The sequence below is a fragment of the Dipodomys spectabilis genome, unplaced genomic scaffold, assembly GCF_019054845.1.
Source record: "Dipodomys spectabilis isolate Male_0828 unplaced genomic scaffold, ASM1905484v1 ptg000108l, whole genome shotgun sequence".
Classification (NCBI taxonomy): domain Eukaryota; kingdom Metazoa; phylum Chordata; class Mammalia; order Rodentia; family Heteromyidae; genus Dipodomys; species Dipodomys spectabilis.
This window is the reverse complement of record NW_024870785.1, coordinates 6967395-6995364: the sequence shown is the minus strand read 5'-3', so window position 1 is coordinate 6995364 and position 27970 is coordinate 6967395. Positions and strand designations below refer to the sequence as shown.

At 53.4% G+C, this 27970-nt stretch overlaps 1 protein-coding gene, 1 long non-coding RNA gene and 1 other non-coding gene across 4 annotated transcripts; all 3 read left to right on the top strand.

The window, feature by feature from the left end:
• The first annotated feature begins 70 nt into the window (after positions 1-70).
• On the top strand, positions 71-2080 carry LOC122114701. Its single transcript, XR_006148601.1, has 3 exons — positions 71-353; positions 1239-1385; positions 1934-2080. It is a non-coding gene; the product is annotated as an uncharacterized LOC122114701 (long non-coding RNA).
• Positions 1092-1163, top strand: Trnah-gug. Its single transcript has one exon. It is a non-coding gene; the product is annotated as a tRNA-His (tRNA).
• Positions 2081-5670: 3590 nt separating the features above from the next.
• On the top strand, positions 5671-26768 carry Shf (Src homology 2 domain containing F). Of its 2 annotated transcripts, XM_042687684.1 has the most exons (7): positions 5671-6223; positions 15806-15947; positions 18360-18566; positions 20238-20378; positions 21679-21850; positions 22035-22154; positions 26071-26768. In XM_042687684.1, exons 1-7 carry the CDS (start codon positions 5708-5710, stop codon positions 26255-26257), a joined length of 1485 nt encoding a protein of 494 aa, XP_042543618.1. In that variant the 5' UTR covers positions 5671-5707; the 3' UTR covers positions 26258-26768. The 2 variants fall into 2 exon arrangements, with proteins under 2 accessions (XP_042543618.1, XP_042543617.1); XM_042687683.1 differs by lacking the exon at positions 20238-20378.
• Positions 26769-27970: the final 1202 nt, after the last annotated feature.

Sequence of the window (27970 nt, the reverse complement as noted above, 5' to 3'; positions counted from 1 at the left end):
TCTTCTTTATAAAGGCCCCCCACTGCTATAAGCCCCCCCCCCCCCGCGGGGCCCGGGCCTCTCCCAGGCGCTCCTCAAGTACCTGTTGATTGAATGCAAGTACCTGGGGAGTGGGAAGCCGAGAAATAGCTAGCAGAGCTTGTTGGATGTCCTGCGACTCTCGGGAGTGACAGCAGTGATCTGATCGTGTTCATCCAGAGCCCCCCCCCCCACTCCGGTGTCCCCGGAGGGGCTCATTGGGGCTGAAGACGCCGAAGGAAGACTTCCATGGGGACCCTCAATTCATGTGTCAGAGACCGTGGGCGCATCCTCCGTTTCGTAAACAGTCATCGCCTATTGGATTGGGCCCAAAGGTGCTTGGGGGGGGGGGTGCGAGCAGGTGGACCAGAAGGGGGAGAAACAAAATCCGTGGAGGGGGGGGCGGGGGGTCCCTGCTGGCTGCAGGGAGGTGAGCATTCCCGGGCTTCGGATGAGGGGGGGGGGGGCATCGGGGAGTCCGAGAGGCTGCAAGGACTGGGTGGCGGGGCCGAGAGAGGCTGACTTCGGTCTAGTAACCGATCTGGGTCCGGGGGGAACGTCCACTCGCTCCGCAAGGCCTCGATGGGTCCCAGCTGCGGGGAAATCAAGCCATCAGGAGGCCTCCCCCACCCTTCAGCCCCCCTCCACCCCCCCCAGCCCCCCGCACACACACACCCCGGTGAGGATCGCCCCCTGCAGGCCTCTGGGAGCGATGGGTCTGAGCCCCGCCACCACCACCACCCCCTCCCAGCGGTCTCCCCCACCCCCTTCACCGGGAAGCCGGGAGGATCGCCAGCACCACCCTCCTCCCCGCCTCTCCCCCAACCCCCAACCCACCCCAACTTCCCAGTAGCGTCATCCTCAGCTTCTCTGGACCAAAAAAAAAAGAACCAAAACAAGAACCACTCAAGCCAACGGGCTAAGAGCGTAATGCGCCTGCGCACTCCCCACCGTCCGCGTCAGGCCGAAACCCCGCCCCGTTGGTTAGTCAGGCGGTGACGTAGCCAGTGGGCCGGCCTATGAGTGTTGAAGAGGACTTTCGGAAGGCTCGCCCCACAGGTCCCCGGTAGCTCGCCGTGATCGTATAGTGGTTAGTACTCTGCGTTGTGGCCGCAGCAACCTCGGTTCGAATCCGAGTCACGGCATTGTGGGAACAATGGCACGGCAAGGGGTTCGCCTTCTTTTTTTTATTTTTTTCCCCTTTTCCCCTCCTCTTCCAGTCTAGATAAACTGGAAGCCGGTCTCGGATGAAAGGAACTGCCGCTCTGCTCTCCCCTGCGGAGAAGAAAAGATCGCCACCTCCTGTCATTCCTTTCCAGGCTCTGGATGTGGCTTCGGATCAGCTTCTTCTCCCTTCCTGACTCCAAGTCAGTGTCCAAATCGTTCCACCACAATGAGCTCCCCCGACCCCCCCCCCCCCCGACGTGGTGGGGTTCCCTTCCTTGCTCTCCCCCTCCTCCCCCCAGCTTCTTCATGCATTATTTAAAATTGTGTCATCCATTTTTCAATAGACTATCTGCACACGCGGTAGTGAAAAGGATCTTTCTCATGCCACCAATGATTGCCAATGGCTGGGATATATTTGCCTTGACAGTCCTTGTGCAAACAGATGTTTATGTACATATATGTGAATATATTCCTGTACGTCTTGCATAAAACATATCCCACACACACACACCCTCCAGAATGATGTAATAAGAACAGAATTCGAGGTGACAGATTTTCCCTTGGGTAGGCAATCTCGCTTTATGGGGAAAAGTACACACACACACACACACACACCACCTTCCATTTAGCTAGGGAGGGTGGGGACAGTTTGGAGTAGCCAAACGTGGGGAAAAATTCTTTATTGTAGCCGTTAAAACCTTTTTTCTGGGCTCCTTTTACAAAGCAATTCTGTTATTTGATTTTTCAGGTTGGGAAATCAGGGGAGCAGCTTGAATTGGGGGTATAGAAGACCAAGTTGACTTGGCTGTCCATCTGGGAACGTTCTATTCACCCACCTCCCCCGCCCCCTTTCTTATGGTCGAAATCCAATTTAAGTCACAAACCACCAAAGTTTGAAAAATCAAGTGGATTGTAATCAGGACTGACTGAGTCTTCAAGTTTGTGTTCCAAGCACACGGCCTCTCTATAAATATTTAAACTGAAGGTCTGTTTGTTTAGTTTGTTTTTCTTAGTCAGGGTCTCACTGGGTTAACAAGGTTGGCCTCAGACTCATAGATCTCCAGCTTCTGGGTACCTGGAATTACAGTGACATCAAATGTCTGGTTCTGGGGGGAGTCTACAAATGAATGAAGTGGCCAGGTTTGCTTTAGAATTGCATATATTAATTGCATATTTAAATAATGAATCATGCCATTTTCATATTAAATAGAACTTGTCTGTGAGCCTACCAAAAAAAGAAAATTCACTCTTCCATTTTTCTTTTCTTTTTTGGATCCTGTTGTGGGGCCTGAATTCTGGGCCTTGGCACTGTCCCTCAGCTTTTCAGCTCAAGGCTAGCGATCTACCACTTGAGCCACAGCGCTACTTCCAGCTTTTTTCTTTTTGCTTATAGTGGTGCTGAAGAATCGAACCCAGGGCCTCAAGGCATGCAAGGCAAGCGCTCTACCACTGAGCCACCTTCCCAGCCCCCTCTCCCATTTTCTAGTAACATGTAACTGTAGGTCCTTCCTCTCTTGTCCCTCTCTTTCTTTTCCTTTCTTCCTTCCTCCTTTCTTCCATCTTTCCTTCCTTCTTTTTTCCTTCCTTCTCCTATTCTTAACAAGGATATGACTTGGGAAAATATTTCATTTTCCTCTTTATAGTAAGAGGAAAAAAATGAAAGTTGGTGGTAAAAGCAACTGGTTGTGGGGCTAGGAAGGTGTCTCAGTGGTAGAGCGCTTGCCATGCATGCCTGGGGCCCTGGGTTTGATTCCTCAGCACCACAGAAGCAAAAAGAAAAAAACCGGAAGTGGCGCTGTGGCTCAAGTGGTAGAGTGCTAGCCTTGAGCTGAAGAGCTGAGGGACAGCGCCCAGGCCCAGAGTTCAGGCTCTATGACTGGACCCCCCCAAAAAAAGAAAGAAAAAAAGCAACTGGTTGCAGTAAGAGAAATAAACCCACCATGAATGTACTCCTTCCTCTGCTGTATTGCTTCCTATCTCTGCGCCTTTGTTCTGCTCATGCTAATCTCCTAGCTTGGAATGACTCTTCATCCCTTTGCTTCATTTGTCCAAGTGCTACACAGCTCAAGTTTACCTTCTTCATGAAGCCTGCAACTTGGTTGGTCCCATTCCTCTCAACAGTTACCACCTAACTCTAGCCTACTTTCTAGCCATGTGGCACCTTTCCATATAACCATTTTTACAGATTTGTGTTGGCTTGTTGTTTTTGTGGTACAGGGGTTTGAACGGAGGGCCTCAATCATGTCACTTCAGTCATGCTCCTATTCCTTTTTTTTTCTTTAGTTATTTTTCAGAGAGGCTCTTTTGCCTTTTGCTTAGAGTGGACTTGTGGACTTTGAATTGTGATTCTTCTGATCTCTGCTTCTTTTGTGACTGGGATGCCTGGCTGAACATTTTACAGTTTGAAAAGCTAGTTCAAATTTAATCATCTCCCATAATCGCCATACCATTACCAACCATTTCCAGGAAAGATCAGTGCCATTGAATTCTTGCCCAAATATCTTACCAGAACCCATAGCTGTTGACTCCTGGTCAGTGCCCTTCCTAGCCCTCCACAACTGAAGTTGTGGAGACCTTTATACATGGATTAACTATACCATCCCTCAGCTATGTGTCATTCCTTTGACCAGGTTTACAGCATTTAATATATATTATACATATTATATATTATAAATAATATTACACACACACACACACACACACACACACACACATATATATATATATATAATACATATAGTCGGTTGTGGGGCTTGAACTCTGGGCCTGGGCGCTGTCCCTCAGTTCTTCAGCTCAAGGCAAGCACTCTACCACTTGAGCCACAGTGCCATCTCCAGTTTTCTGGGTGGTTGATTGGAGAGAAGAGTCTCACAGACTTTAGTGCCTGGGCTGGCTTTGAACCGTGATCCTCAGATCTCAGTCTCCTGAGTAGCTAGGATTACAGGCGTGAGCCACTAGCACCGGGCTTGCATTTAATATTTTTAACCACACTTTTAAGAATGTGTTCATTATTTTCTCTATTAGACTTCATGAAGCTAAGCATAGGATCGGAGTCTTACTACTCAATATGTATCTGGGGGCCAATAGCATTTGTGTCATCTGAGAGTCTGTCAAAACTATGAGTTCTAGGACTGCACCCCAGCTAGATCTAAAGAAATGGTAACCTGTAATTTAAACACGATTCCCAGGAGACAAGTGTTCACATGACAGTTTTACAAGCATGGTCCCATAGACATAAAACAATAGAATTTACACATAGCAGGAATTTAATATTTTGAGACAGGGTATTATAGGAAATCCCCCCTTCCCTATCACATGCTTCTCCCCCAGCTTGAACTCTCACCTCATTGAGGCTCTTTGGAAGCTCAAAAGGCAGTTATGGTGGGGTGTGGTGATGGATGATTGTAGTTCCAGCACCCAGGAGTCTAAGGCAAGAAGATGGGAGCTACAGACTGTACACTGAGACCTTCCCCAGCTGAGCCAAACTCAAATGCTGGCCCTGGCTTCAGGGCTACAACACTTCCGGTGAGGAATTGGCCTTATTTCCAAGACCAAAAATGCTTAGGGCTTGAGCATCAGAGCCTCGGGAGGATAAGGGATTGTGATAGACAAGATTGGAACTGTTTCTAGACTTGATTTATTGACGTGTCTGTTTCCATTCTGTCATTCATATGATTGACAATGAAACCCTGGATGTGGCTTAAAGGGATTTCTGCGAGTGTGCACTCCGCCTTGCGGGCTGGGTGGGCCTCTTCTGGGCAGGTGCGCCTGTTGTTGGAGATATTTGTGCAAGGGTTGTTTGCACGCAAAGGGTGGGGGGGAGAGGGGTCCGTGGGAACGACACGGGCAAAGTGATGCGGGAAGGGTTGGCCTGGATTGGGTATCTGCGGGGGCAGGAGGAGGTAGGTGGGGCCCCCAAGGCCTGGGGGGGGGTGTGTGTATGGGGGAGCAATTGCAGACATATCTTAGGAAACCCCCCTTTTTCTCGCCCAACCCTCCCCAAATCCAAAAACATCGCTTTCCGTTTGCCAGGCCTTTGAGGGGGAGGGAGGAGAAAGAAGGACAGAGGGCGGGAAGGCTAGGGATCCCCACACACACCTTTTCAGCATCTCCTCGCACCTGCTGGGAGCTGGAGAAGGGAAACAGATGGGGATACATGGATGCGCCCCCCCCCACACCCCCAGATGACACGTGCAGGAGGATACACCCTAGCCCAGGAGTTGCATTCCCATCTCCGGGGGAGGGGGTCCCCACTTCATCCACCCCAGGTGAGGAGATGATCTCCGCTCCTCACCTCCGGGGCGGAGCGAGGACGACCCCGAGAGACAGCAGAGCCCCGCCCCTCCCTTGTTATTGAAGGCTATTCCCCCCCCACACACACTGCCCCTTCCCGCCCGGCTAGGCCCCGCCCCTGCCCCTGCGAAGGCCCCGCCCCGCCCACCGAAGCCACGCCCATCCCACGGCGGCGTGGCCACGCCCCCGCCGGGCTCCCGCGCTCCCCTCGCCCAGTCCCGCCGGCCCCATGTTACTGAGCGGAGCTCCTCCGGCGGGCTCCGGCCCGGGGCCGCGGGCGCAGGGGGGCGCCGGGAGCGGCCCGGGAGGATCCCGCCGGAGTGCCGGAGGTACCGGGGCCGGTCCGGGAGGGGGTGGCAGCGGTGGAGTAGCCAAGTGGCTCCGGGAGCACCTGGGCTTCCGCGGGGGCGGGGGGGGCGGCGGCGGCGGCGGAGGCGGGGGGAGCAAGCCGGCGCCCCCGGAGCCCGACTACCGCCCCCCCGCGCCCGGCCCGGCCGCGCCCCCCGCGCCGCCCCCGGACATCCTGGCCGCCTACAGGCTGCAGCGGGAGCGCGACTTCGAAGACCCTTACTCCTCCGGGGGGTCGTCGGGCTCCGCCGCCCTGGCCGCCCCCGCGGCCCCGGGACCCACGCCGCCCCCGCGCCACGGCTCGCCCCCGCACCGCCTCATCCGGGTCGAGACCCCCGGGCCCCCGGCGCCCCCTCCCGAGGAGCGGAGCTCGGGAACCCCGGCCAGCAGCGACAGGGTGAGTGCGGCGGCGGGTGGGCCCGAGGGGAGAGCGGGCGGAGGCCTGGAGGTCGCGGGGGGGGGGGGGTGGGGGGGACAAAGGTGGCGCCTGGCCGGCCCTGGGCCTGGGGGCTGTCACGGCCCCTGACCCCGGGGCTCGAGGTCTTAGCCTACCTTTGTTCAGGTTCCCGGCCAGCTAAATCGGAAGCGAACAAGGAACCCCCCCAAACTCTGCCCGTGGTCCCCGGACTGGTGACCCCCCCCCTCCTCCTCCTCCTCCTTGATTCCACAGCACCTTCCCCCACCCCCACTTCCCCACGACCCAGCCTGATCTAACGGGAATGGGGAAGCACACCCCACCCCTCACCCCTGCAGCCCTTTCCGAGCCGCGGCTTCTCTGCCCTTTGATCTCTGACCCTTCCCCCCAGGGTAGAATCTGCACAAAGCTTTCCCGTCCTTTCTCTCATCCCTACTCCCTTTCACTCCTCCTCCTCCTCCCCCCCCCCCTCCTTCTCCTCTTTGAGCCCAAGCATCCTTACAGGTACTGAAGCCCCCCCCCCTCCCTCCCGAAAAGAAGGCTAGGGTTTCTCTTTGTAGACACAGCAAGGGCTGACCTCGGCTTTAACTCTCCCCCCGTCCCCCCCCCCCCCCCCAGTGTGGCAACTAGAACCGGGTGAGCTGTTCTCAGGATAGTAGCTTTGGGCACTGTGTGGCTCTTGCCAAGGAAGCTGATTATACTGGGGTAGTCAGCTATCTCCAGAGGCTACTACAGGCCCACTCTTTCCTGGTCCCCCTTTCCACCTACACACATGCACACACTTATGAGCACAGTTGCTGCTCAGGACCTGTTGCCTAGATAGGGCTCCGAAGCAGAGCCCATGTCCTCCAGGCCTGCCTCCCCCTAGATCCATTCTCAGAGAGGCTGTGCAGTCTTTCATGGTTCTTCATGGGGCAGAGAGGACAGCAGGCAAGTCACTGTTCCCCAAGACGTCTCCTTTCCCTCAGAGACCCTCCCCACACCCCAACGCCTCCACTCATAACCTTCTCTGGAAGAGTGACAGCTGAAAGCCATCCCCAGGCCCCCACAGCCCTAAGTCCTAGATCAGAGACTGTGAGCTACCCTGGCACTCCCTGGGAGCTAGGCCCTGGAGCTTCAGTAACCTCTCCTATGCAAGAGGACTTTTTTTTTTTTTTCTGGATCGGAGAGCAAAGTTGCTGTCTGAATCACAGGATTCTAGAATGGAGGATTTTAGTGGAGAGATACTCTGCCCACTTCTGGATGAGAGAGATGTGTCAAGGTCAGAAAGAAGCCTCAGGAATGTGAGTAATTTTTCCCGTAGTCCCTGCTGTGAAGCATGGCTGCCCATGAAGGCCAGGCTCCTTAGGGTGTCCCAGGCTGTGCTGTTTCCTTTCTAATTGTCATCAGGACCATGTGGCTGTGTGATATGTGTTGATGGTGTGGCATTGAGGCCCAGGGAGTAGCTAGGCCCTAGTCTCTCCGCCGATCAGTTAATCTCTTCTCTAAACCACTGGCTATTGGCACAGGGCCTTAAGCTGTCTTGGACCCTTTTCCTCTCTGTAAGTGGGTAAGAATGACCTAACAGGCTGCTCACCAAGCTGTGGTTTCCTCCAGGATAAGGACTGTATCCTCCTCATGTCTGTGTCGCCCAAGTGTCTGACAAATTCTTGACATATGTATGTCCTAAATGGTGACCATCCACTCCCAGGGTAGTCTGAGGGTCATCCTTCCCTTGCACATTTTTCCAGAGACCTCAAGAAAGGTGCTGAACCCACTGAAATCATTCAGACAGACTCTTAGTCTCTTCTTACTGGAGAGCATCTATGCCTCAGCCTGGGTCAGCTCTGAAATCTGTAGGTTGTTCAGACCTGAGGAGGCCAGGACATGGCTGACTCCTTTGTCAGCTGGAGGGGCAGGAATGACATCCAGCAGGCTCTTCCAGGAGCCACACAATCTGTACTTTCTTCTGCGAATATGATGAGAAGAATCCAGAATGCCGTTTGAGCTGGAACACTGTTTCATGGGCTGTAACAGTTGCAAGGGCTCCCCCATTATTTAGAGTGAGCAACTTCCTCTAGGTAAAACCCAGCGTCCCTGAATCCTTACCATAAGCACAATACCTGAGCATCCCTTGGGCCTTATGAGTGGCACAGTGGCGTAGGGTTCATGTAAGGTGCTGTTCCTGCATGGTGAGCTCCCTTGCCCCTGCTCTGGCCAAACTGGTGTTTTGTACCCTCTGACTGCTGTATTCTCGTTCTCAGCTCTTCAAGGCACTGAGGTTTGTTGCTTTGGGGCCTCCTCCTGAAGTGAGGTGGAGGAGACTGGGAGACCAGGGTGGGCCTTGTGCTGGCTTGCTTCTCTCCTTCTTCTAGTGGCCAGTGCGGGGAACAGAGGGGCCACGTCCGGAGGTTGGATGAAAGGGGGTGGTGGTGCTTCTGTGATGAACTTGAAAGACTGAGCGGGGAAAGGCATCCATTAAGTATAGAGGCAAGGGAGAATGAGGGCCCGAACAGGACCCTGAGAGGCTCAGAGTGTGTAGGACCATTAGCTTTCTCCTCACTCAGGACTCTGGCTGTCAGCCTAAGGCTCATGCACTCTGGCCATCTGGGCAGGCCTGGCAGGGCAGGTGTGGGAGCAGCAGGAGCAGCACCCTGAAATGGGCAGGCAGGGCCTCAGCAGATGGCCCCAGGAAGAGCTCCCTCTGGTGCTGGGCACTTGTCCCACCTTCCCCAGGCTGTGCTCTGGCAGAGGGGGCCAGAGAGCTTGGGCAGTCCTTTTGATTTGCTTACTTTTCTCCAACCTTCAACCGGAAAAACCTGCTCTAATTAGGGAAGGGGGATGGCTAGGGGCCTAGGCCCCTGATTGGATGAAGCTTTGAACTGCCTGAGACCATCTGCGCAGTGTGTCCTTGGCCTCTTTCATGCCAAGACATGGAGGGATGGGGAGCAACATGGATAATAAGCTAGCCGGGCACCTTATATTGAAACCAGAGCTTTGGTTCCTGGCGTTTTCAACTCGCTCAAGAAATGGTGTGCATCAGGATCATTCCTATTTTTTTTCTGGGAAAGACACACAGTTCTCAGATTCTGATAGGAGTTTATAGCTCCCAAAGTAAAGAATTAAGAACTTTTAAAAGCAGAAGCTGGGTGCTGGTGGCTCATGCCTGTAACCCTTGCTACTGAGGATGCTGAGATCTGAGGATCGTGGTTCAAAGCCAGCCCGGGCTGGCAAGACCCTGAGACTTTTACCTCCAATAAGCAACTAGAAAAGTGGAAGTGGTGCTGTGGTTCAAGTGGTAGAGTGCTCACCTTGAGCTGAAGAGCTGAGGGACAACACCCAGGCCCAGAGTTCAAGCCCCACGACCACTCACTCCCCTCCTCCCCCCCCCCCACCCCCCCCACCCCCCCATCCCCGCGCCAAAAAAAAAAGCAGATGTAGCTCATGGGTAATCTCCATATATAGACTTGAGTCTTCGAGGCCCCTGTTTAGAAAGGAGTAAGCAAACAAGTGGTAGGAAAAGTAAAAGGCCGTCAAAGGGTCTAGAGTTGAACAAGACATTCTTGCCCTGGAAGTGACATTGTGGCTCAAGTGGTAGAGCACTTGCCTTGAGCTGAAGAGCTCAGGGACAATGCCCAGACCCCAGAGTTCAAGCCTCATGACTGACACAAACAAAAAAACAATTTTGGGCTGGGAAGATGGCTCAGTGGTAGAGTACTTGCCTTGCATGCATGAGGCCCTGGTTTCAATTCCTCAGCACCACATAAGCAGAAAAAGCCAGAAGTGGCACTGTGGCTCAAGTGGTAGAGCGCTAACCTTGGGCTGAAGAGCTGAGGGACAGCGCCCAGACCCAGAGTTCAGGCCCCACGACTGGCAAAAAAAAAAAAAAAAGACATTCTTGCCCTGAGATGATGATTGGACTGCCAGTTGTTGGACCATCCTTTATCCAGTGTTCATTGACTATTGGGCCGTCTAGGTACTAAAATGATCTTGGCCTGAGTTTCTGTACTTGAATTTGCTCCCAAAAGGAGCAGTCATTCTCTGTTAGAGATACCGAGAGGAGGAAAGTCGTGGGAAAGGATGAGGATGGCGGAGGGGTCCAGGTTGTTGTAGAATGGTTAGATGCCTTAGCCCTTTTTGGTCTCTGCCGCTTTGGCCATCTATGCTACCGCTGGTGCTTCAAGTTCAGCTGAGGCTTATGGCTACTAGGGGATTGTAAGGCTAGCCTGCCCACTCTACCTGTGCCAATGCCACCCTACCCTAGAGCACTCACTGTCTGGAAGACATCTGTGCTTTAGTGCCTTGGCCAGTGAGTAACTCAGTCACACCTCAGCCCTGACAATCTTGTCTCTTGGGAGCAGGAACTAGCTGGGACCCTGGTGATCTTGGATGGCTAAGCTGACTTGGCTAAATAGGGCCCGAGGTTTGGAGGGGTCCGGTCGTGGGGCCTGAACTCTGGGACTGGGTGCTGCCCCTCAGCTCTTCAGCTCAAGGCTAGCGCTCTACCACTTGAGCCACAGCACCACTTCCGGCTTTTTGCTTTTTCTGCTATGGAATCGAACCCAGAGCCTCATGCATGCAAGGCAAGCACTCTGCCACTGAGCCACCTTCCCAGCCCTCCTCCAGTATTTGATCTTTTCATCCTTAATAATATAGTGCCTGACATTTTGTTTTCTTTTCTTTTTTACTAATACTGGGGCTTGAACTCTGGGGGGCCTGGGCACTGTCCCTGAGCCTCTTTATGCTCAAGGCTAGAGCTCTACTACTTGAGCCACAGCACCACTTCCGGCTTTTTTTTCCCCCTGTGGTACTGAGGGATTGAACCCAGGGCTTCATACATGATAGGCAAGCACTCTACCATTAAGCCACATTCCCAGCCCCATGCTGACATTTTCTAAGTACCTGCCTCATAGCTGGTATCATTTTGAAGCAGCAGGATGTGTATTAGACCAGATGACACTTGTAACAACCCTGTAAGGAAGATTCTATACCTGAATTACCTATGGATGAAATGAAACACAGGAATGTTAAAACACCTTTGCATGGTTCACATCCTTGCAGCCTGGCTCTGGGCTGAGCATCCGTGGGCAGTCTCTTAGCACCTAGCACCAAGGAGGCTTTTAGAGAAGAAAATCGGGGTCTTGTTTTGTGCTGAATTCACAATTTCCTGAATGATGTGACCTTGCTGGCCATGCATTCTTGAGGTGGCCACGGATACACCAAAGGTTCTTACAAAGGTTAGTGGCAGCAGCGGCAGTCTGATATGTTGAGTGTTTCGTAAGCCTGGCATTGCTCTTGTAATTAGAAAAGGCAAAACAATCAATTTGTTTTATGTTGAAAGAGTTTCCCAGGCAGATTAAAATAGGCAGCCCAGGACGTAGAAACAATAGGTACCCAAAACTTGGCTTTCAGGAAAGTTAAGTAGTGTTACCTTTTTCCAAATTAGTTGGTTGATAGGTTTTCAGTAACATAGGGCTTCTGTGGTTAAATGCTTTAAAGGAAACAAAATGGTTTAATTTTTTAAAAGAAATGTGTTTAGATTTATTGGCTACTTGAATTCCCCAGGCTAATTTTTTTTTTCCTGTGCAGAGATTTGATTGAACCTGAGGTCTTGACATGCTAGACAAGTGCTCTATCACTAAACAATATCCCTAGACCCTAAAATAAATTCTAAGTGTGCAACTAGAGGAGGTGCTGCATTTGCCATATTTATAGAAAACAGTGCCAAGACACCGAGAGTCAGGAGACCTGGCTCCTACTCCTCTCCATGCTGCCGACAGGCAGTGTACTGGTCACCAATCAGAACTCTTGATGCCTTCATTACCTGAATAGAAAAGATTATGATATTAAATGTTGAACACTCACTCCGGGCCAGCCTTTCGAATAAGCACTGTTACAATTTCATTTCCCTCTTTTCTGCCCTTACCTACAATGACAGTTGAACCAGCCAGGGGCTTCTGGACCTCAAATGTAAACTGAAGAAGCGCAAGAGCTGATGGGGTGGCACAAGCCTGTAATTCTAGCACTAGGAAGACTGAGGCAGGAAGATCGTGAATCTGATGCCAGCTTGGCTAAATTGGGAGACACTGATTCAAAATTACCTGCATGCATGCGTGCGCGTGCACACACACACACACACACAAAACGGTAGAGAGTTTGGGAACCTTGCAGAGCCAACATCCTGCAATGTCCATCCTCCTATCTCTGCCTTGTGTTCATACCCCCTGCAGTCCATGGGGTAGGGCCAAACCAAAGCCAGATGGCCAAACCAGAGCTAGCTACCTTGGAGACCAGGTGTGGGCAGGAAGGAGATTTAAAGTCTGACAGCTGCTCCGGGAAGGGCAATGCCTAGCTGACAGATGAGAATCGAGGGGCCTAGGTGGCCGGAGGAAGGGAACTCACAGGACCTTCTGGATAGCAGCTACTTTACTTACTTGTTCAGAAATATGCCAGCTTTTCAGTCAATTCTGGATGACCAGTGGACATGCCAAAATACCAGCCCTGTGTTAGAAGCCTTTCCTGAAGTCCCTTGGCTGGTAGTTCTTCTCTTTTTGCCTTTTGAGCCAGAGGTTTTGATCCTAGTTCAAATGTAGATTCTCCTCGTGAGTCTGATCCTGTCACCGCTGATCATCACTCAGAAGTCACACTGACCAGGAATCCGAATGCTGGTGTCACCCCACAGATGGAGCCCGGGAAAGGAAAGGGGGCTTTTGGGCATCTGACAGATGTGCACTGTGTGGCTACTATGTGCCAGGCCCAGTGAAGAGGTACAGGACACATCAAAGGGGGATCAAAGGACCACAGACAAAACAACATGTGGTGTAAGAGACTCACAGGGACCGCTTGCTTACCCCCATTGAGCAGCAGTGGGGATCTAGAAGCACTGAGCATGGAGGCCTGGGTTCTGTCTGGTATCCTCCATGCCCAGGGTAGCCACCTGTGCTGCCAAACCTGGTGTCTTTACTGCTGTTCCTGTCATAGATCCTATGGGAGCCCCAGCCCAGGACCAAGGCTTCCTGGAGCAGGGCGTGGAGCTAGGAGTGGAACAGAGGAGCCATTGAGCTACCCACAAGAGCTGCCACCTGGTTGCCCCATGGGCAACTGGCGACTGGCGCTGGGAAAGCCCATGCCAGCCTGGGATGGGCTGTGGCTCTAGGCACAGACCCAAAACTCCAGAGAGAAACATTATACTATGCGTGGCTCTGATCAGACCGGGCGAGGAAAGACGAAGGGCCTGTGTGGATTGGAGACAGGGAAGGGGCATCAGGGGGCTTGGACCAGGAGTGTCTCTTCATCCCCGTGAGCAGCTTCTGGGAACACAGACTCACTTGGGGAGACTAAGTCCCCCTTTATGACTCCACCCCACCCAGAAGCATTCTTCTTCCCCTGAATAAACTAGGACAAGTGCTTCCTTTGTCCATTTTCCTGTCTTCTATGAACAGATTTAACATAATGACTGACAGCGTTCAGGCTCTGTGTCCAGCCCCCAGGAAGCTCAGTCTGAAGGAGATCCTGAGTAAAACAAGCATTTACCACACAAGGTGATCACAGGCCAGCCCAGAGGCCCTGTATGGGCCTGGGGCGTGGAAGGAAGTGTTTAGAGGGGCTCCAGAAGGACTTTCTGAAGAAAGAGAAGAATGAGTGAGGATTGGCCAGTCGTGGAGGAACAGGAAAGTGACACGGCAAAGAGAAAATGGTTAAGAGTCCAGAGTTTTCCCGAGAACACTGAGCTAGGATGGGCAGAGAGAAACAAAGAGGAAAGGTAGAACTTGAAGTCGCTTTGTGCTTTTTCTCAAAGCCCTGGAAAGCTGGTGTGAGATTTGAAGTGTCAGGGGAGTCAGACGCTATTGAGAAGCTTCCACGAGTGACGGGTGCGGACAGGCAGAATCCCCAACAGCGGACAGGCTCTGGAGCCCCCTGGGTTTAGGAGTAAGCGTGTGGATGCCGTTGGTCTGTGTAGAAGCAGCGTATATGTAAGTGAGTACATTTCTTTTCTCTGCCTCCTGGAGAAAAGAAGAACACCAAGGGCGAAGAGAAAAGGGGTGGTGATGGAGTAGAGACATTTTTCTAGTGCCTTCTGTATGCCAGTGAGCCCCAGACTAGTAGATGGTGCTACAGATGGGTGGCACGAGATGGTGGTCTCAGGCAGAGACGTGAAGAGGGAGGCGAAGGAGCTGAAAACCTGAAGGAAAGGCTGGTAGAGGCCACTAGAATGTGCTTCAGAGGTTGCTGGAGGCCAACAGGGGTTCAAGCAATACGTTGAAGGGACCCTTGAATTAGGATTAGTTCCTTCTGTTCCTCTGTCCATGTCTTCCTTTGTAGCCCAGGCTGGCCTCAAAACTCTCAATCCTCCTGCCTCAGCCTCCTGAGCTCTGGGATGACAGACAGGAACCACCCTGCCTGGTGTCCTTAACTAAGGGGAAGGGGGTGGGTCCCCATTCCCAAATCCTCTCACTCAGGGCAGAGTGGTTCCCCCAACAGCTCTCCAAGGCCTAATCTACTTCAGAACAAATGCCTAGCATGGAGTAGGGAGAAAGGCAGGTTTTCCTCACACCACCGTCCCCGGAGCCACTCCTAGTGGCCTAGAGCTCTAGGGTGCTGGCGGCTCTAGGTGGGCTGGGCTCCGTCTCCCCAGGAAAAACCAGTGCCCAGCTTGGAGAAAGGCTCTATTGTCTCCAGTGGCTGCCCCGCCCCCACCCACCCACCCCCAGCCTTGAGCACCTTGGGCGCCTTGCAGGACCGGCAGCTTGTGGTTAGCTCTGCCTTGACTGGAAGCAAGGACAGAGGGGTGGCTGTGAGCCACTGTGTGGGAGAGACGGACAGCTTGGGACATAGAGGACTAAGGCCTTTCCTGTCCCTGTCCTCTGGAAGCCACGGGGATTTCAACAGGGCCTCAAAGCTACCCGAAAGCATATTTCTTCCTGGTCAGCCCAGACACCCACTGGTGGCAGATCCGACGGTTCTTTGTACAAAGAGCAAAGCTTCCAATCCTGAGTCCCCCACTTAAGCAAAGTGGTCTTGGGGCCTCCTGTTTCTGTAAATGGGGATAATGATGCCCATGTGACAAGGACCCTTGTGCAGGTCAAACAGCAGAATGGTGACCAAGTGGGTGCTCACCATTCCTTCCTGCCAAGAGGAGCAGCGGCAGCGTGGAGCACACTAATCTCTTAAGTTCTCTCACCATTCTCGGCTTGCTACTTGAACTCTCCTAACACCTTAGTAACCACTCCTCCGAATTAATTCCTGCCTTTGAACCACCACCTGGTGTAGACACGTGTTCTTCTTGGACAGTAAGACCCTACAGTAAGTAGCCTCTTCCTGGCTATTTAGCCTGGCATATGGCCCCGAGACACAACATTTGCAGAGAAGAGAGATGTACCATTTTGGCAGTCGGCTAGAAGTGGGGGACTCTGCGAAAGAAGAGCCATAATAATAGCCTGGTCCCCATCCAAGCCCCAGAGCCCATCCTTGGGGAGTTAGTTGGGATCCCAGTCCAACACAGCTTTCCCAGGACTCTTGTTCCTGTGGTCAGTTAGGGAAGATCCGAGCTGTCTGAAGCCTGCTGTCTTTGCCCTCCTCCCACAGTTGGCAATCCTAGAAGACTATGCGGACCCATTTGATGCTCAGGAGACTGGTGAAGCCACCTCAGGTGCTCCAGGGGCCCCAGAGAAGGTGCCTGAAAATGATGGCTACATGGAACCCTATAAGGCCCAAAAAATGATGGCTGGTGAGTGACAGGGGCGGAGGAGATGCTCAGGAGATGCTCCCTGAGGTGTAGGCTCTGCAGAACAGACTCCGGGACTCATACATCTTTGGGACTACTTTCTTGGAGAAATACAGAGAAAGCCTTTGTCAGATCCCTGGCAAGATGGCCCCTGCATTTAAGATAGAGTCATTTCGGAGACCAGAGCAGAGACTCATTGAAACTTGAGGCCTTAGAGGAGGTCATGCAATATAAAGTCAGGTAGAAGCATTTGAGATGGTTAGGAATGGCAAGGTTGAAGCATGGGCTAGAGAGCAAGGATCCCCAAAAGAGGAGCGCTAGCTAGCTCTGGGGAAGAGTGATAAGGTTCAGGTGACCTTGCACTGAAGTGAAACAGATTTGGACAACTAGAAATAGGACTAGAAACATAGAGAACCATAGGAGCCATGAAATCGTTCAGAATTAAGGAGATCCTTGGGGATCCGAAGCCAAAAGAAGATCCAGGGAAAGAGTTCACGTGGGCGCGGGGGAGGGTGATCAGAGAGGAGAAGAGTAGATATGTGGAAACCAAAGCCCCAAACAAGCTGAAAGGAGGGATGGTAGGGAAGGGATGGTCATACTTGAGAGCTGAGATGAGCAAGACCAAGAGGGCACAGGGAAGCACTCTGAAAACTGCAGCGAAGGATTTGGATTTGCTCCAAAAGGGGAAATGGACTCATTATAAATTCCTAAGCCAGAAAGACTCAGAATTAATGTGACATTTTAAGAGGATTACTGACGTCTTGGTGTGCAGAATGGACTAGAAGAACCACACATCAGAAAGTTGAGTGAGCAGGCTTTTTGTGGCAATCGTTGGGGGTTCTTACAGGGCCAATAATTAAAGACCTCTTTCTTCCTCTCCTGAACTTGGAAATAACTGAGACGTAAGATTAAGGAAACAAACAAATGGAGATTAAAATGCCAGCTCTGTTACTGACGGAGACTGTTTCTTAGTTCTGTGACTACAGTGGGTGACAGAATTGAACTTGCCCTCTTAAGGCTTTGGCAATTCAGGGAAGCGATGGGTCTCGTGCGTGGGGGCAGGCCATTCACTGCATAGAAAAGAAAGAACTAGAATTGTTCTGTCTCTGCAAGGAGGCAGAGCTGAGGAAGAGCATGAGCATTTGCTAGGCCAGCCAATAAGTTGCTATTCCCCTATGGCGGAGAGCCCTGAGAACTGTTATTCTGTTGGAGTCCTGGAAATGTGAATCTGTGCTCTAGAGGTTTGCTCTGACAGTGATCCAGATAGGAAGACATGAGAGCAAAGAATGAAGAAGTTAGGACCAGGTCCAAGGAGAACAATGTAATGCTCAGAAATGGAACCAAGTGAGAAAGTGGTTACCACTGAGGTCACAGGGGTGTTGTGCCACCAGTGCCCAGCAGTTAAATGTGGATTTTATTTTTTATTTTTTTTGTTGGTCATGGGACTTGAACTCTGGGCCTGGGTGCTGTCCCTGAGCTCTTCAGCTCAAGGCATGCACTCTGCCACTTGAGCCACAGAGCCACTTCCGGTTTTCTGATGGGTTATTGGAGATCAGAGTCTCACAGACTTTCCTGCCCAGCCTGACTTTGAACTGTGGTCCTTGGATCTCAGCCTCCTGAGTAGCTAGGATTACAGGTGAAGCCACCGGCACCCGCCCAAATGTGGAAATTTTTGAGCACACATTTTTCTGGAGAATAGATCCATAGCTTTTTTACCAGATTCACTTTTGAGGACAGTGATCCCCAGAAGCAAATCACTAACTATAGAAGAAGGTGGTGAGTTTGAAACAGCGCGTTGACATCTTTGTTTATGGCCACGGGAATGAGATTAGAAATAGAGATGCGGCAGATGATTAAGAAACAGAGGCCAAGAGCAGGGGGAAAGACCGAATGGGAGTGATGAGAGAGAAGGCAGTTCGTGAAACGGACTTTGTCAAAAGGAAGTTTCAAGAAGTGGGTGGCCAGCAGTGTCTGAGCAACAAAGACTTCCTACTTGTGAAATGATATCGCGATACCATGGGAATGAACCTAAGTGGAAGGTAAATGACAGGTAGGTAGGTAGGTAGGTAGATAGAGAAGGACAAGGAGATGTATTACGGGGGAGGATGTGCCTCAGTTTCCCTAACACGTCAACTTCAGCTTCCTTGATTTTACTAGTCATCATGGGATTCTTTTTCTGTCTCTTTGTCACTTGTCTGCCCCTAATTCCCTTTTCTCCGTGCTGTTAAGAGTCCTGGAAGTGTTTCCAGGACAAGGGATTCAGGATGTGTGGCTGTAGAGTTCCCCCAGAGCGGAGCATCTCCTTGGAAGGAAGCCTGGCTCGTGGCAAAAGATAGCTGCCAAAGGTGGGGGGGGGGGGGGGCATGGCCGGGTAGCTAGGCTTAGCTCATACCTCTCCCTCTCCTGCCCTGGTAGAGATCCGGGGCTGTAAGGAGATGACAGCTCAGCCCTTGCCCTTGTACGATACACCCTATGAGCCAGAGGAAGAGGGAGCCACCCCAGAGGCCGAGGGGTCCCCCTGGCCCCGGGAGTCCCGCCTGCCTGAGGATGATGAGCGGCCCCCCGAAGAATATGACCAACCCTGGGAGTGGAAGAAGGAGCGGATTTCCAAAGCCTTTGCAGGTGAGATTGGTTGAAGCATAGGAATCGATCCCGGGGATCTGGGGACTACGCAGCAGGACAGCGAGTTCCATAGCACAGAGAATCGGGGACTTAGGAGACAGAGCATGCCAGGGAGTAGCAGGCATGGGAGAATGGGCAGGGCATTTCATCCTGGCATTGTCACCTCTCAGAAACCAAGACGTTTGGACTACTTCCACTCTGGGGAAGCTGGGTACACTTTAAAAAAAAAATAAAGCAATTCCAATATGACATGATGAAACCTGTGGCCTGTGTGAAGCACGTTTAACAAATGATGGCATTCAACACTTCAAACGATGGAATAGCTGTGTGTGTCACCTGAATTCTAGGGCTGTGTCTCCCAGTGGCAGACTATGAGTGTCTGGCCCCACAGCATCTCGGAAAGGAATCCCGATTGCTAAATAAAGATCAGGTTTCTCCTGTCCTAACCATACTGTCTCTCCCAGGCCTATCCTCCATGGAAAAGTACATAAGTGCACTCTGACGCGGGTAAAATAAGAGCCACTAGTTGGGAGAGAGCATCATTCAAGATTGAAGTCCTGAATCCGGAGGAATTAAATGCCCCCCTTGGACTTGGTGGGTGGGAGAGACGCTCCTCCTGCAGCTGCCCCACCCTGGGCAGCCAGACAGAGGGGAACCTCAGGTTTCTGATTGGCTTCCAGTAAAAAACCGAGTACCATTGAGGATGGGCCATTTATCTCCCGAAGCCTCCTTGGAGAATCAATACTGTTTGGGTTGCTTAATGGGAAAATCTATGCTCATCATTAGCAAACCTCGTTAGCAGGCCCACAGCCGCTGTGGTAGCATCACTCTTCTCAGGATCCAGGGGCAAGATTCAATTGCAAAACAACCCATCTGCCTCCAACTTGAGTGTTCCTGACAACCTGAGCCTCCATGACTGCCCATGACTTCCCAGCTTGGGGAGGAGGAGAAGAGAAAGGGAGAGAGAGACAGAGACAGAGAGAGACAAGGTTGGAGTGGGGTGGGAGGGGAGGTGCTAAGAGTCTGTGGACAGACCTGAGTGTCACTGTGGGAAATGGGAGTAACTCCTACTCCCACTTGGCTAGCTGTCCTGATCTCTTTGGACCCTAGAGAGTTAAGGAAGGGGGCGATCCACGGGCTGTCAGAGCAAAACTCGGGGCCCTGCTGGTCCCAGCCGTCCCCCAACCCCACGTTTTGACCAAGCCACCGTGCTGTGCTTGGTCAAAGTTGTTGACTGCACTCAATCCTCTCAAAGTTCTGTTGCTCCCCAGAAGCTGTCCTCGCCTCTGCTTCAGCACCTCCTCTTTTTTTTTTTTGTTGGTTGTGGGGCTTGAACTCTGGGTCTGGGCGCTGTCCCTCAGCTCTTCAGCTCAAGGCGAGCGCTCTACCACTTGAGCCACAGCGCCACTTCTGCTTTTCTGGTGGTTCATTGGAGATAGGAGTCTCACAGACTTTCCTGCCCCCGGCTGACTTTGAACTGTGATCCTCAGATCTCAGTCTCCTGAGGAGCTAGGATGACAGGCGTGAGCCGCCAGCACTCGGCTCAGCTCCTCCTCTTTTCTAGGCTGTTCTGTGTCCTGGCTCTGGGTTTTAGTGTCTCAACTTCTGCCTCTGTCTGTCTACCTCTGTCACTTGTCTGTCTTTCTCTTCTCCCTTTGCTACTGGCTCCAGTTGACATAAAGGTCATCAAAGACCTACCTTGGCCTCCGCCTGTGGGACAGCTGGACAGCAGCCCTTCCCTGCCAGACGGGGACAGGGACGTCTCCGGTCCAGCCTCACCCCTCCCTGAGCCCAGCCTGGAGGACAGCAGCGGTGGGTCTCGTGGGGGTGGTTCTGACCAGCATGACATGTCCTCGTGAGGCCCCTTGGGGCTTGGGTTGGGGATGCTGAGAGGTGGAGAAGGGTTTGAGAACCCAGGAAGAATCGATCCCTCTTGTCATGGTAGGAGGAGGACGAGGCAGACTGTCTATGGAGCGATGGGGAAGGTAACTGTGAAGGGAGGCCTTACGTCCTCACCAGGCCACAAAAGTCTACTATTTCAAATTCACCTCTTTTGTCAGTTGGGGGGCTTGAACTCCGGGCCTGGGCGCTGTCCCTCAGCTCTTCAGCTCAAGGCGAGCATTCTTCCACTTGAGCCACAGCACCACTTCCGGGTTTTTGGTGGCTAATTGGAGATAAGAGTCTCACAGACTTTCCTGCCCAGGCTGGCTTTGAACCGCAATCCTCAGATCTCAGCCTCCTGAGTAGCTGGGATTACAGGCGTGAGCCACCGGTGCCCGGCTTTAGGTAGATCTTTGTCTAACAGTGCAGGGTATACTCTGGGGGGGGGGGAGTTGAAGGGTGCTGGCACTGAAGAAGGTCTGATCCTGGTTATCTGGTGATTGAAAGAGAGAGAGAGAGACCAAATTCTTCCATCTCCGCTCAGCTTTACCCAGAATGGGTGCTCAGTTGTAGGGGGGGCATCCGTGTGTGTGAGCACGTCTGTACACGTGTGCATGAGAGGGTCTGTCACCTGTGCATGGGTACCTGTGGGAAGTCACTCCCTGGGGTGGGTGGGGGAGGGGAGCCTGTGGGCAGCGACCTTGGGCGCAGGATGACCGGCTGTCTGGCGGCTTTCAGCAGGATTAGCCTGTCAGGATGGCACCAAGGGGAATCGGATAATTGTTCTCAGATCAATAAGTCATTTCTACAGAATGGCTTGGCAGGCTGATTTGGAGAACGGTAATGAACTCTGAGGAGGAGAAAGAAACAATATTATCAGCCCCGAAGCCACCCTGGGGGGGATGGGAGAAGGGATGGCCAGCAGCTGCTCCTGAGGGAGCCGCTTAAGTGGTTTCTGGTGTTTTCTCTCCTTCCTCCCTCCCCTCTCACAGCGACAGGAGGCTGCAAGGCCCTGGAAGCTGAGCCCTGCCCCCACCCCAGCAGGGGATGGGCCCAGGGTTGCGTGTGTCCCCACTGTCCCCACAGTCTGGTCGTGAGCTTAGCTTGCACTGCCCTCGCAGAACATGCACTGCACCTCCTTTGGGAGCTGGAGGAAATAGGGCGCCAGCTATTCCGATAGGACGCCAACTCCAGAGTCCTCAGAATCCATGACCCCTCTCTTCCCCTACAGCCCAGTTTGAAGGATCCGAGAAGGGCTGCCTGTCGCCTGGCCGGGAGGAGAAGGGGAGACTACCTCCCCGACTTTCTGCAGGGAACCCCAAGTCAGCCAAGCCCCTAGGCACGGAGCCCAGCAGTCCCCTGGGCGAGTGGACAGACCCAGCGCTGCCGCTGGAAAACCAGGTGTGAGTGTCTGTGTCCAGGCGGGGACACCCCCTCTCCCTTTTTTTTTTTTTTTGGTCCCCTTTCTGGCACTGGCTTCCCTGTGGGGGGGATACACCCAGAATGGGGGTGGGGGAGGGGACCTGGCTGGAGAGGGACCCAGCAGAGATGCCCACCCCCCCCTTCTTCCCTCTCTCCCATCCTCAGCTGGTACCACGGGGCCATCAGCCGAACAGACGCCGAGAATCTGCTCCGGCTGTGCAAAGAGGCCAGCTACCTGGTGCGAAACAGTGAGACCAGCAAGAACGATTTCTCCCTGTCCCTCAAGTGAGTGGGGCCAGCCATGGCTGGAGTTGCACAGCTGGCAGGGCGGGAGGGGATGCCAGTGTTCCTGCGGGAGCATGCCATCCCTTGTGAATGACTTGTGACTCCACAAAAGACACCTGGGGGGGGGGGGGGATCCTGAGACTCAGCCTCCCTCCCTCCCTCCCTGAATAGGGCCTCAGTGTCCAGTTCAGAAGGCTTCTGTCATTGGCTGAATGGCCTGGGGCTCCCCCTTAATGTGTCTAGGCCTCCTCCTTCCTTATAACTTGGAGTAATAGTCTCCATCTGACAGGCAAGAATGAAGTAACACCCAATCAAGTGCTTAACACCAGGCTGAGCGCTTAACAAATTGTCTCCATCATCATTGGTCATGGAAGCCCAAGAGGTTCTAGAAGTTGACAAGGAGAAAAGAGCTTTGCCCAAGAGAATCTAAAGGGATGAAATGGGATGCTGGGTGCTGGGAGGAGGGCAGGACCGTGGACACAAAGCCATTCTCCTTTGAGGGTCTCAGCATGCGCGTATGCAGGGAAGTTCTGAGCTTTAAAGGCTGTGATGGCCAGCACTGTCCCTGGCTCTCAGTCTCACTCCTCAGGAACAGATATGCACAACCCTAAGCCTCCTGTCCATTCCTAGCAGAATGACCAGCCCTCTTAGCAATCAGGAATTCTACCTGGTAGAGCTACACCCCACACAAGACAGGCTGGAACGGGGTATCTATGTACCTCTAGAGCTCTAATCACTTCCTACCAAATTCGTTGGGAGCATTAGATAACCACTACCAGTCCCCTCCATTCCCCCCTTCCCCCCAAAAAATCTGAGGACGCAGTTCAAAGCCAGCCTGGGCAGGAAAGTTTGTGAGACTCTTATCTCCAATAAACCACTCAAAAACCAGAAGTGGGGGCTGGGAAGTTGGCTCAGTGGTAAAGCGCTTGCCTTGCATGCCTGAGGCCCTGGGTTCGATTCCTCAGCACCATATAAGCAAAAAGAAAAAAGCCGGAAGTGGCGCTGTGGCTCAAGTGGTAGAGCGCTAGCCTTGAGCTGAAGAGCTGAGGGACAGCGCCCAGGCCCAGAGTTCAGGCCCCTCGACCGGACCCAAAAAAAAAAAAAAAACCAGAAGTGGCGCTGTGGCTCAAGCGGTAGAGCACTCGCCTTGAGCTGGAGAGTGCAGGGACAGCATTCTTCAGAACCCAGAGTTCAAGCCCCATGGCCGACCAAAAAAAAAAAAAATCCAATCTATGGAAATATGGAACTGTTAGACCACATTATTGGGGAGATGATTATTCTAAAAGAAAACAGACAAGGCACCAAACTATAGTTAGATACCCTTGGGTTTGATAAAAACTAGCTGGGTGACCCTAGGCAAACCACTTAACTTTTCGGAGCCTTGGTTTCTCCACAAAATGGGTTGGTAGTTATCTCTTAGAGTTCTTCCTCCTGCTCTCCTTGCCTAGCAAACTGAATTATTAAAAAAGCATGGGAGCATTTTGGAAAAATTAGTTTGTCAGCAATTTGACGTACATAACTTTAGTGGTGAATTGCTTTATACATTATCGTTTAAATTCACGGAACATACCAAGAATCATATCCCACCTCCTCATCAACTACCACCCTGTCAGATCTCTTTCTTTCACACCTAAAAGAGATTCAAGGATTAAGTTTTAACTTGCTCAAGATCACCACCTAATAAAGGACCCAAGCCAAGCAGGGTAGCATCTGCCTATAGTCTTAGTTACGTTAGAGGCTGAGGTTGGAGGATCCCTTAAGCCCAGGAGTTCAAGGCTAGCCTGGGCAATGTAGCCAGACCCTATCTGAAAACACAGCATACAGATAGTAAGAGGCAGAGAGAGAGAATATGATAGAATACAGATAGGGAAGACAGGGGAAGGTTGGAGGGAGAGACACAGGCAAGAGAGACAATACATTCACATATTAAGCCCTCAGATCCAGGGTTTAGACTCAATCTGACTACAAGAACCACACTGTTCAGTTGCAGGGCTCCACCCCTTAGTGGGGGCAATGCCTGTGATCCAGAGTTGCCAATGCCAGGGGAGATGCCAGCGGTCTGGCTCCCTGGAGTGGAACTGAGCAGGCCTTGCCTTAGATCGACTGATCTGGCCTGGCCAGCAGCATCAATCTGCAGGGGCCTCGTTTGCATATAAATGGCTTCTCTGAAATACAATTATGGTTTCTCTTCTCTCCCTAATGGAAGGGCTTTCACTGGTAATTAAACAGCTTCCTCAAAGAGCCTTGCCAGCCCCGGCCCTGTGGTCCAGCTGGTCCCACCCAGCTCCCTGAGGACTTGGCAGAGACCTTTAATAATGGACTCTTGGGACCCATTGGGGGGTGGGGGTTTGCACTGCACCGCCATCCTCTCCTCAGGAGCTCAGTACCACTGATAGCGGATGCGTGCCCAGACCCCTGTTGCCCTTCTTGGCTTAACTCTGTCCCTTGACAAGAAAGTCTTAAGGTGTACTTTGGGAAGAGACAGTGTCCCCAAGTAGACTGTGGGGAAGGGGTCAGTTTCACACTGGGAAACAGTGAGGCCCACACTACTTCCCACAGCTTTCATCCTGGGCCTCGGCATGGGGCAGGTGAGGGAGGGTGGCAGTTCCATTGCCTCTCCACGGCCTACCCACCCCGGGGCCCTTTGGCAACCTTCCCCTGGGCCTGCACGGTCTCTGTCAGCCCCAGGCACTATCTCAGACGCACAGGTGGACCCGCACCCTGCTACACACCCAGCCTTCTCACCCCGGAGGCTACTAGGCTCCCAACAAGGCTTCTGCTTGGGAGGGGGCAGGAGTAGGACTTAGAGGCCTGTGAATTTCCTCTGTCCCTTTCTTCCCTCCAGTCTCCCCCCATTCACTTGGTGCCTAGTGAGGTGCCTCCAACCAGGGGAGGCAGGGGGAAGAGGTTTGCCAGCCTCATCAGCCTCACCTCGGAAGGAAGGGGTTGTGCTCAAAAAGGTCCCCTTGCGGGTCCTATTTTGTACCCATCTCTACACCCAGCCCTTGTCCCAGGTGAGCTGGGGCCAACAGCAAAAAAGTCAAGCTTCAGAGTCCCTCCAAACACTTCCTTCCCTCTTGCCTGAGGGCTTCAGATGGGGTTTTGGGGGGGGGGGGGCGGGTTCTGGCATACTAAGCCTGAGGTTTGGATAAATGTTCTTTCTTGCTGGGGGCTTTACCACCATGCCTCCTCTCTTAAGGGATGGAGCTGGCAGGCGCCGGGTGCCATGGACCTCTAATGCCCATTTCCTTGGGTTGTTGTGGGAGAGGTGGTGAAGTGAGGCCTCCCTGGGGAAGGAAACAGAGCTACCGCCTCAGAAAGTGTGATGTCATCCTAAGCCGAAGGGTTGGGCCCAAGGCCCAGATAGCAAAAGGGTAAAGGGGTGTCCCAGGGGGCAGCTGAACATTCCCAGATTTGAGGTTGCTTCCAGATTAATTTGTTTTCTCCCCAAGGCCAAGAGAGAGCCCCAACCGAGACGAGGTGGTGGTTACATGTGTCCACCCATCGTCTGGCCCAGGGCATCTGCGGTGGCTTGTGAGTCATCAGGAGCCCCTCCTAGGCATCCGGGCCACACAGGCGGATGGGCAGAGGTGCTGGGGTTCCCTTTTCCACCTGCACACACCCTGTGCACACCCTGCACACTCACGGTGTACACACTGTCTCTCAGCACACCCAGTGTCCGCACCACAAAGCCAGTGTCTCATGCTGCTACTCATACCTCCGGACTGACCTCCATCTCCATTCACACCCCTCCTTCACACACTGCGCACGTGCGCGCGCACGCACACACACACACACACCCTCAGCTAGCTTCAGAAACCACCATGTCAGGTGTGGAGGTTACTGGAGGACAAGGTGGAGGCTGGGGAGATCCCTCGACCCCCCAAACTCACCAGAGTCTCTTCCTCTTTCCCAGGAGCAGTCAGGGCTTCATGCACATGAAGCTGTCCCGGACCAAGGAACATAAGTATGTGCTGGGCCAGAACAGCCCGCCCTTCAGCAGCGTGCCCGAGATCGTGCACCACTATGCCAGCCGCAAACTGCCCATTAAGGGGGCCGAACACATGTCCCTGCTCTACCCCGTGGCCATCCGGACTCTGTAAGATGGGAGGCCAGGGCACCATGACAGATCTGGACCCAGCCCCGTCACCTGGGATCTAGTAGATGTTGGAGACTCCTTAATTTATTCTCAAGGGCAAGGGCTACTGGGGCCTTGGAGTTAGGAGCGTGTCTGGAGAGACAGGAGAAAGCTCCTAGAGGAAGCGGACTCCAGAGCCTGCTGGTCTCCCGGAAGTTTGCCAACTGGCAGCTGCAATCCCCAATGTTCACCACCACCCCCCTCTCCCTACTGGGTGAGCCTTGGGATGCTAGCCGCCCCCTCCGTCTCCAGCCCACCTCTAAAATCACCCGTAGCCTTCGCCCAGCCTGTTGCCAGGGATTGTGGGGGAGGCAGACCTCCCCCACCCTGGGATGGAGATTGGGGTGGTGGTGATGGTGGTGGGGTTGCCCGTTGGGCGGAGAGAAGCAGAGATCCCACTGTGGCCGAGGGATCTTTGCCGCAGTCCCTGGGCCGCCCAGGCTCCCTGCCAGAGGCAGTAAATAAATCTGATCCTGCCAGGCTGTGGAGCGTCTGCTCCTCCGGCGCCGCCGCCCCTGAACTGATTGGGGGGGGAGCGGGGTGGTGGGAGTGGGGGGGGGTGGAGGGGCGGGAAGCCAGAGCAGATCCTTGTTTATCCATCAGCTGCGGAGCAGACACGGGCAGCAAGTTCTTTGATGAGATGTCAAAATAGCGCCCGCCTTCCTCCCTCCCTCCCCTCCCCTCTTCCCCACCCCATTCCCAGTGTATGGGGGGGGGGGGACACTCAGCGGCCACGTGGCGCCCCCTGCTCACCGCAGCACCGAGCACACGGCTCCCCAAGAGCGCGTCCAATGTCTTGCCAACAGCCATTTGTCTGGGCGGAGCAGAGACAAAGAGGCGGCGCGCCAGGCGGAGGGGGGAGGCGGAGGAGTGGACTGCCGGGCACCTCGGTCCTTTAGGCCGCTGTGCCCACCCCCCACCACTCCTGACTGGATGGATGGATGGGTGGGTGGCTGGGGACCCTGGAGACTTGCTTGCAGGGGAGGGGGGGTGGCGGTATGACACAAAGCTCTGGATGTGTGTGCCCGACGCACGCGCGCCCTCTCGTGGTCACCCCCTCCCCATGTGCCCAGGGCGCTAGGCCACCCACAGCTGGCCACAGCTGGGGCCCCGCTGACACGCCTGTGGGCTCAGCCCCCAGGAACACCCACTGGGCCTCCGCTGCGGAGCAGAGCCGCAGGCACAAGGCTCTGCCCGCCCCTCCTGTTTCCTCAGGGAGAGGGGACGGGGACCGGCCCTGACCCGGCCATCTGAGGACCCTCTGCCACAATCCAAACATGTGCAGGACTCCAGGAGTTTCTCATTCTGTGGCAGTGGATGAGACAACCGTAGAAATGGCTCGGAAAGTGTTTCAGAAATTCCCTCTTGGCGGGTCGCCTGTCTTTTGAGTGATTGGTGAGAGAATCCAGCCACTTTTGGCTTAGGAGACAATAGGCTTAAAAGAGGTTAAGTGCGAGGCACATAACTTTGCTGTCATGTCATTATGGGGAGATGACCCCAGTGGTCAGCTCGCCTCTTGCCCAGAGAAGAGCTGGGAGTAGCTGAGGTCCTGGAAGAAGCCAGGTCAGCTGTGGCTCCCTGCGGGCTCCGGCGTGTCCTCTACCATCCCCTCATCCCTGCCTAGCCTGACCTCCCCCTCCCCCATTACTGTCCCTCTTCCCTTCCTGATCAGGTATCA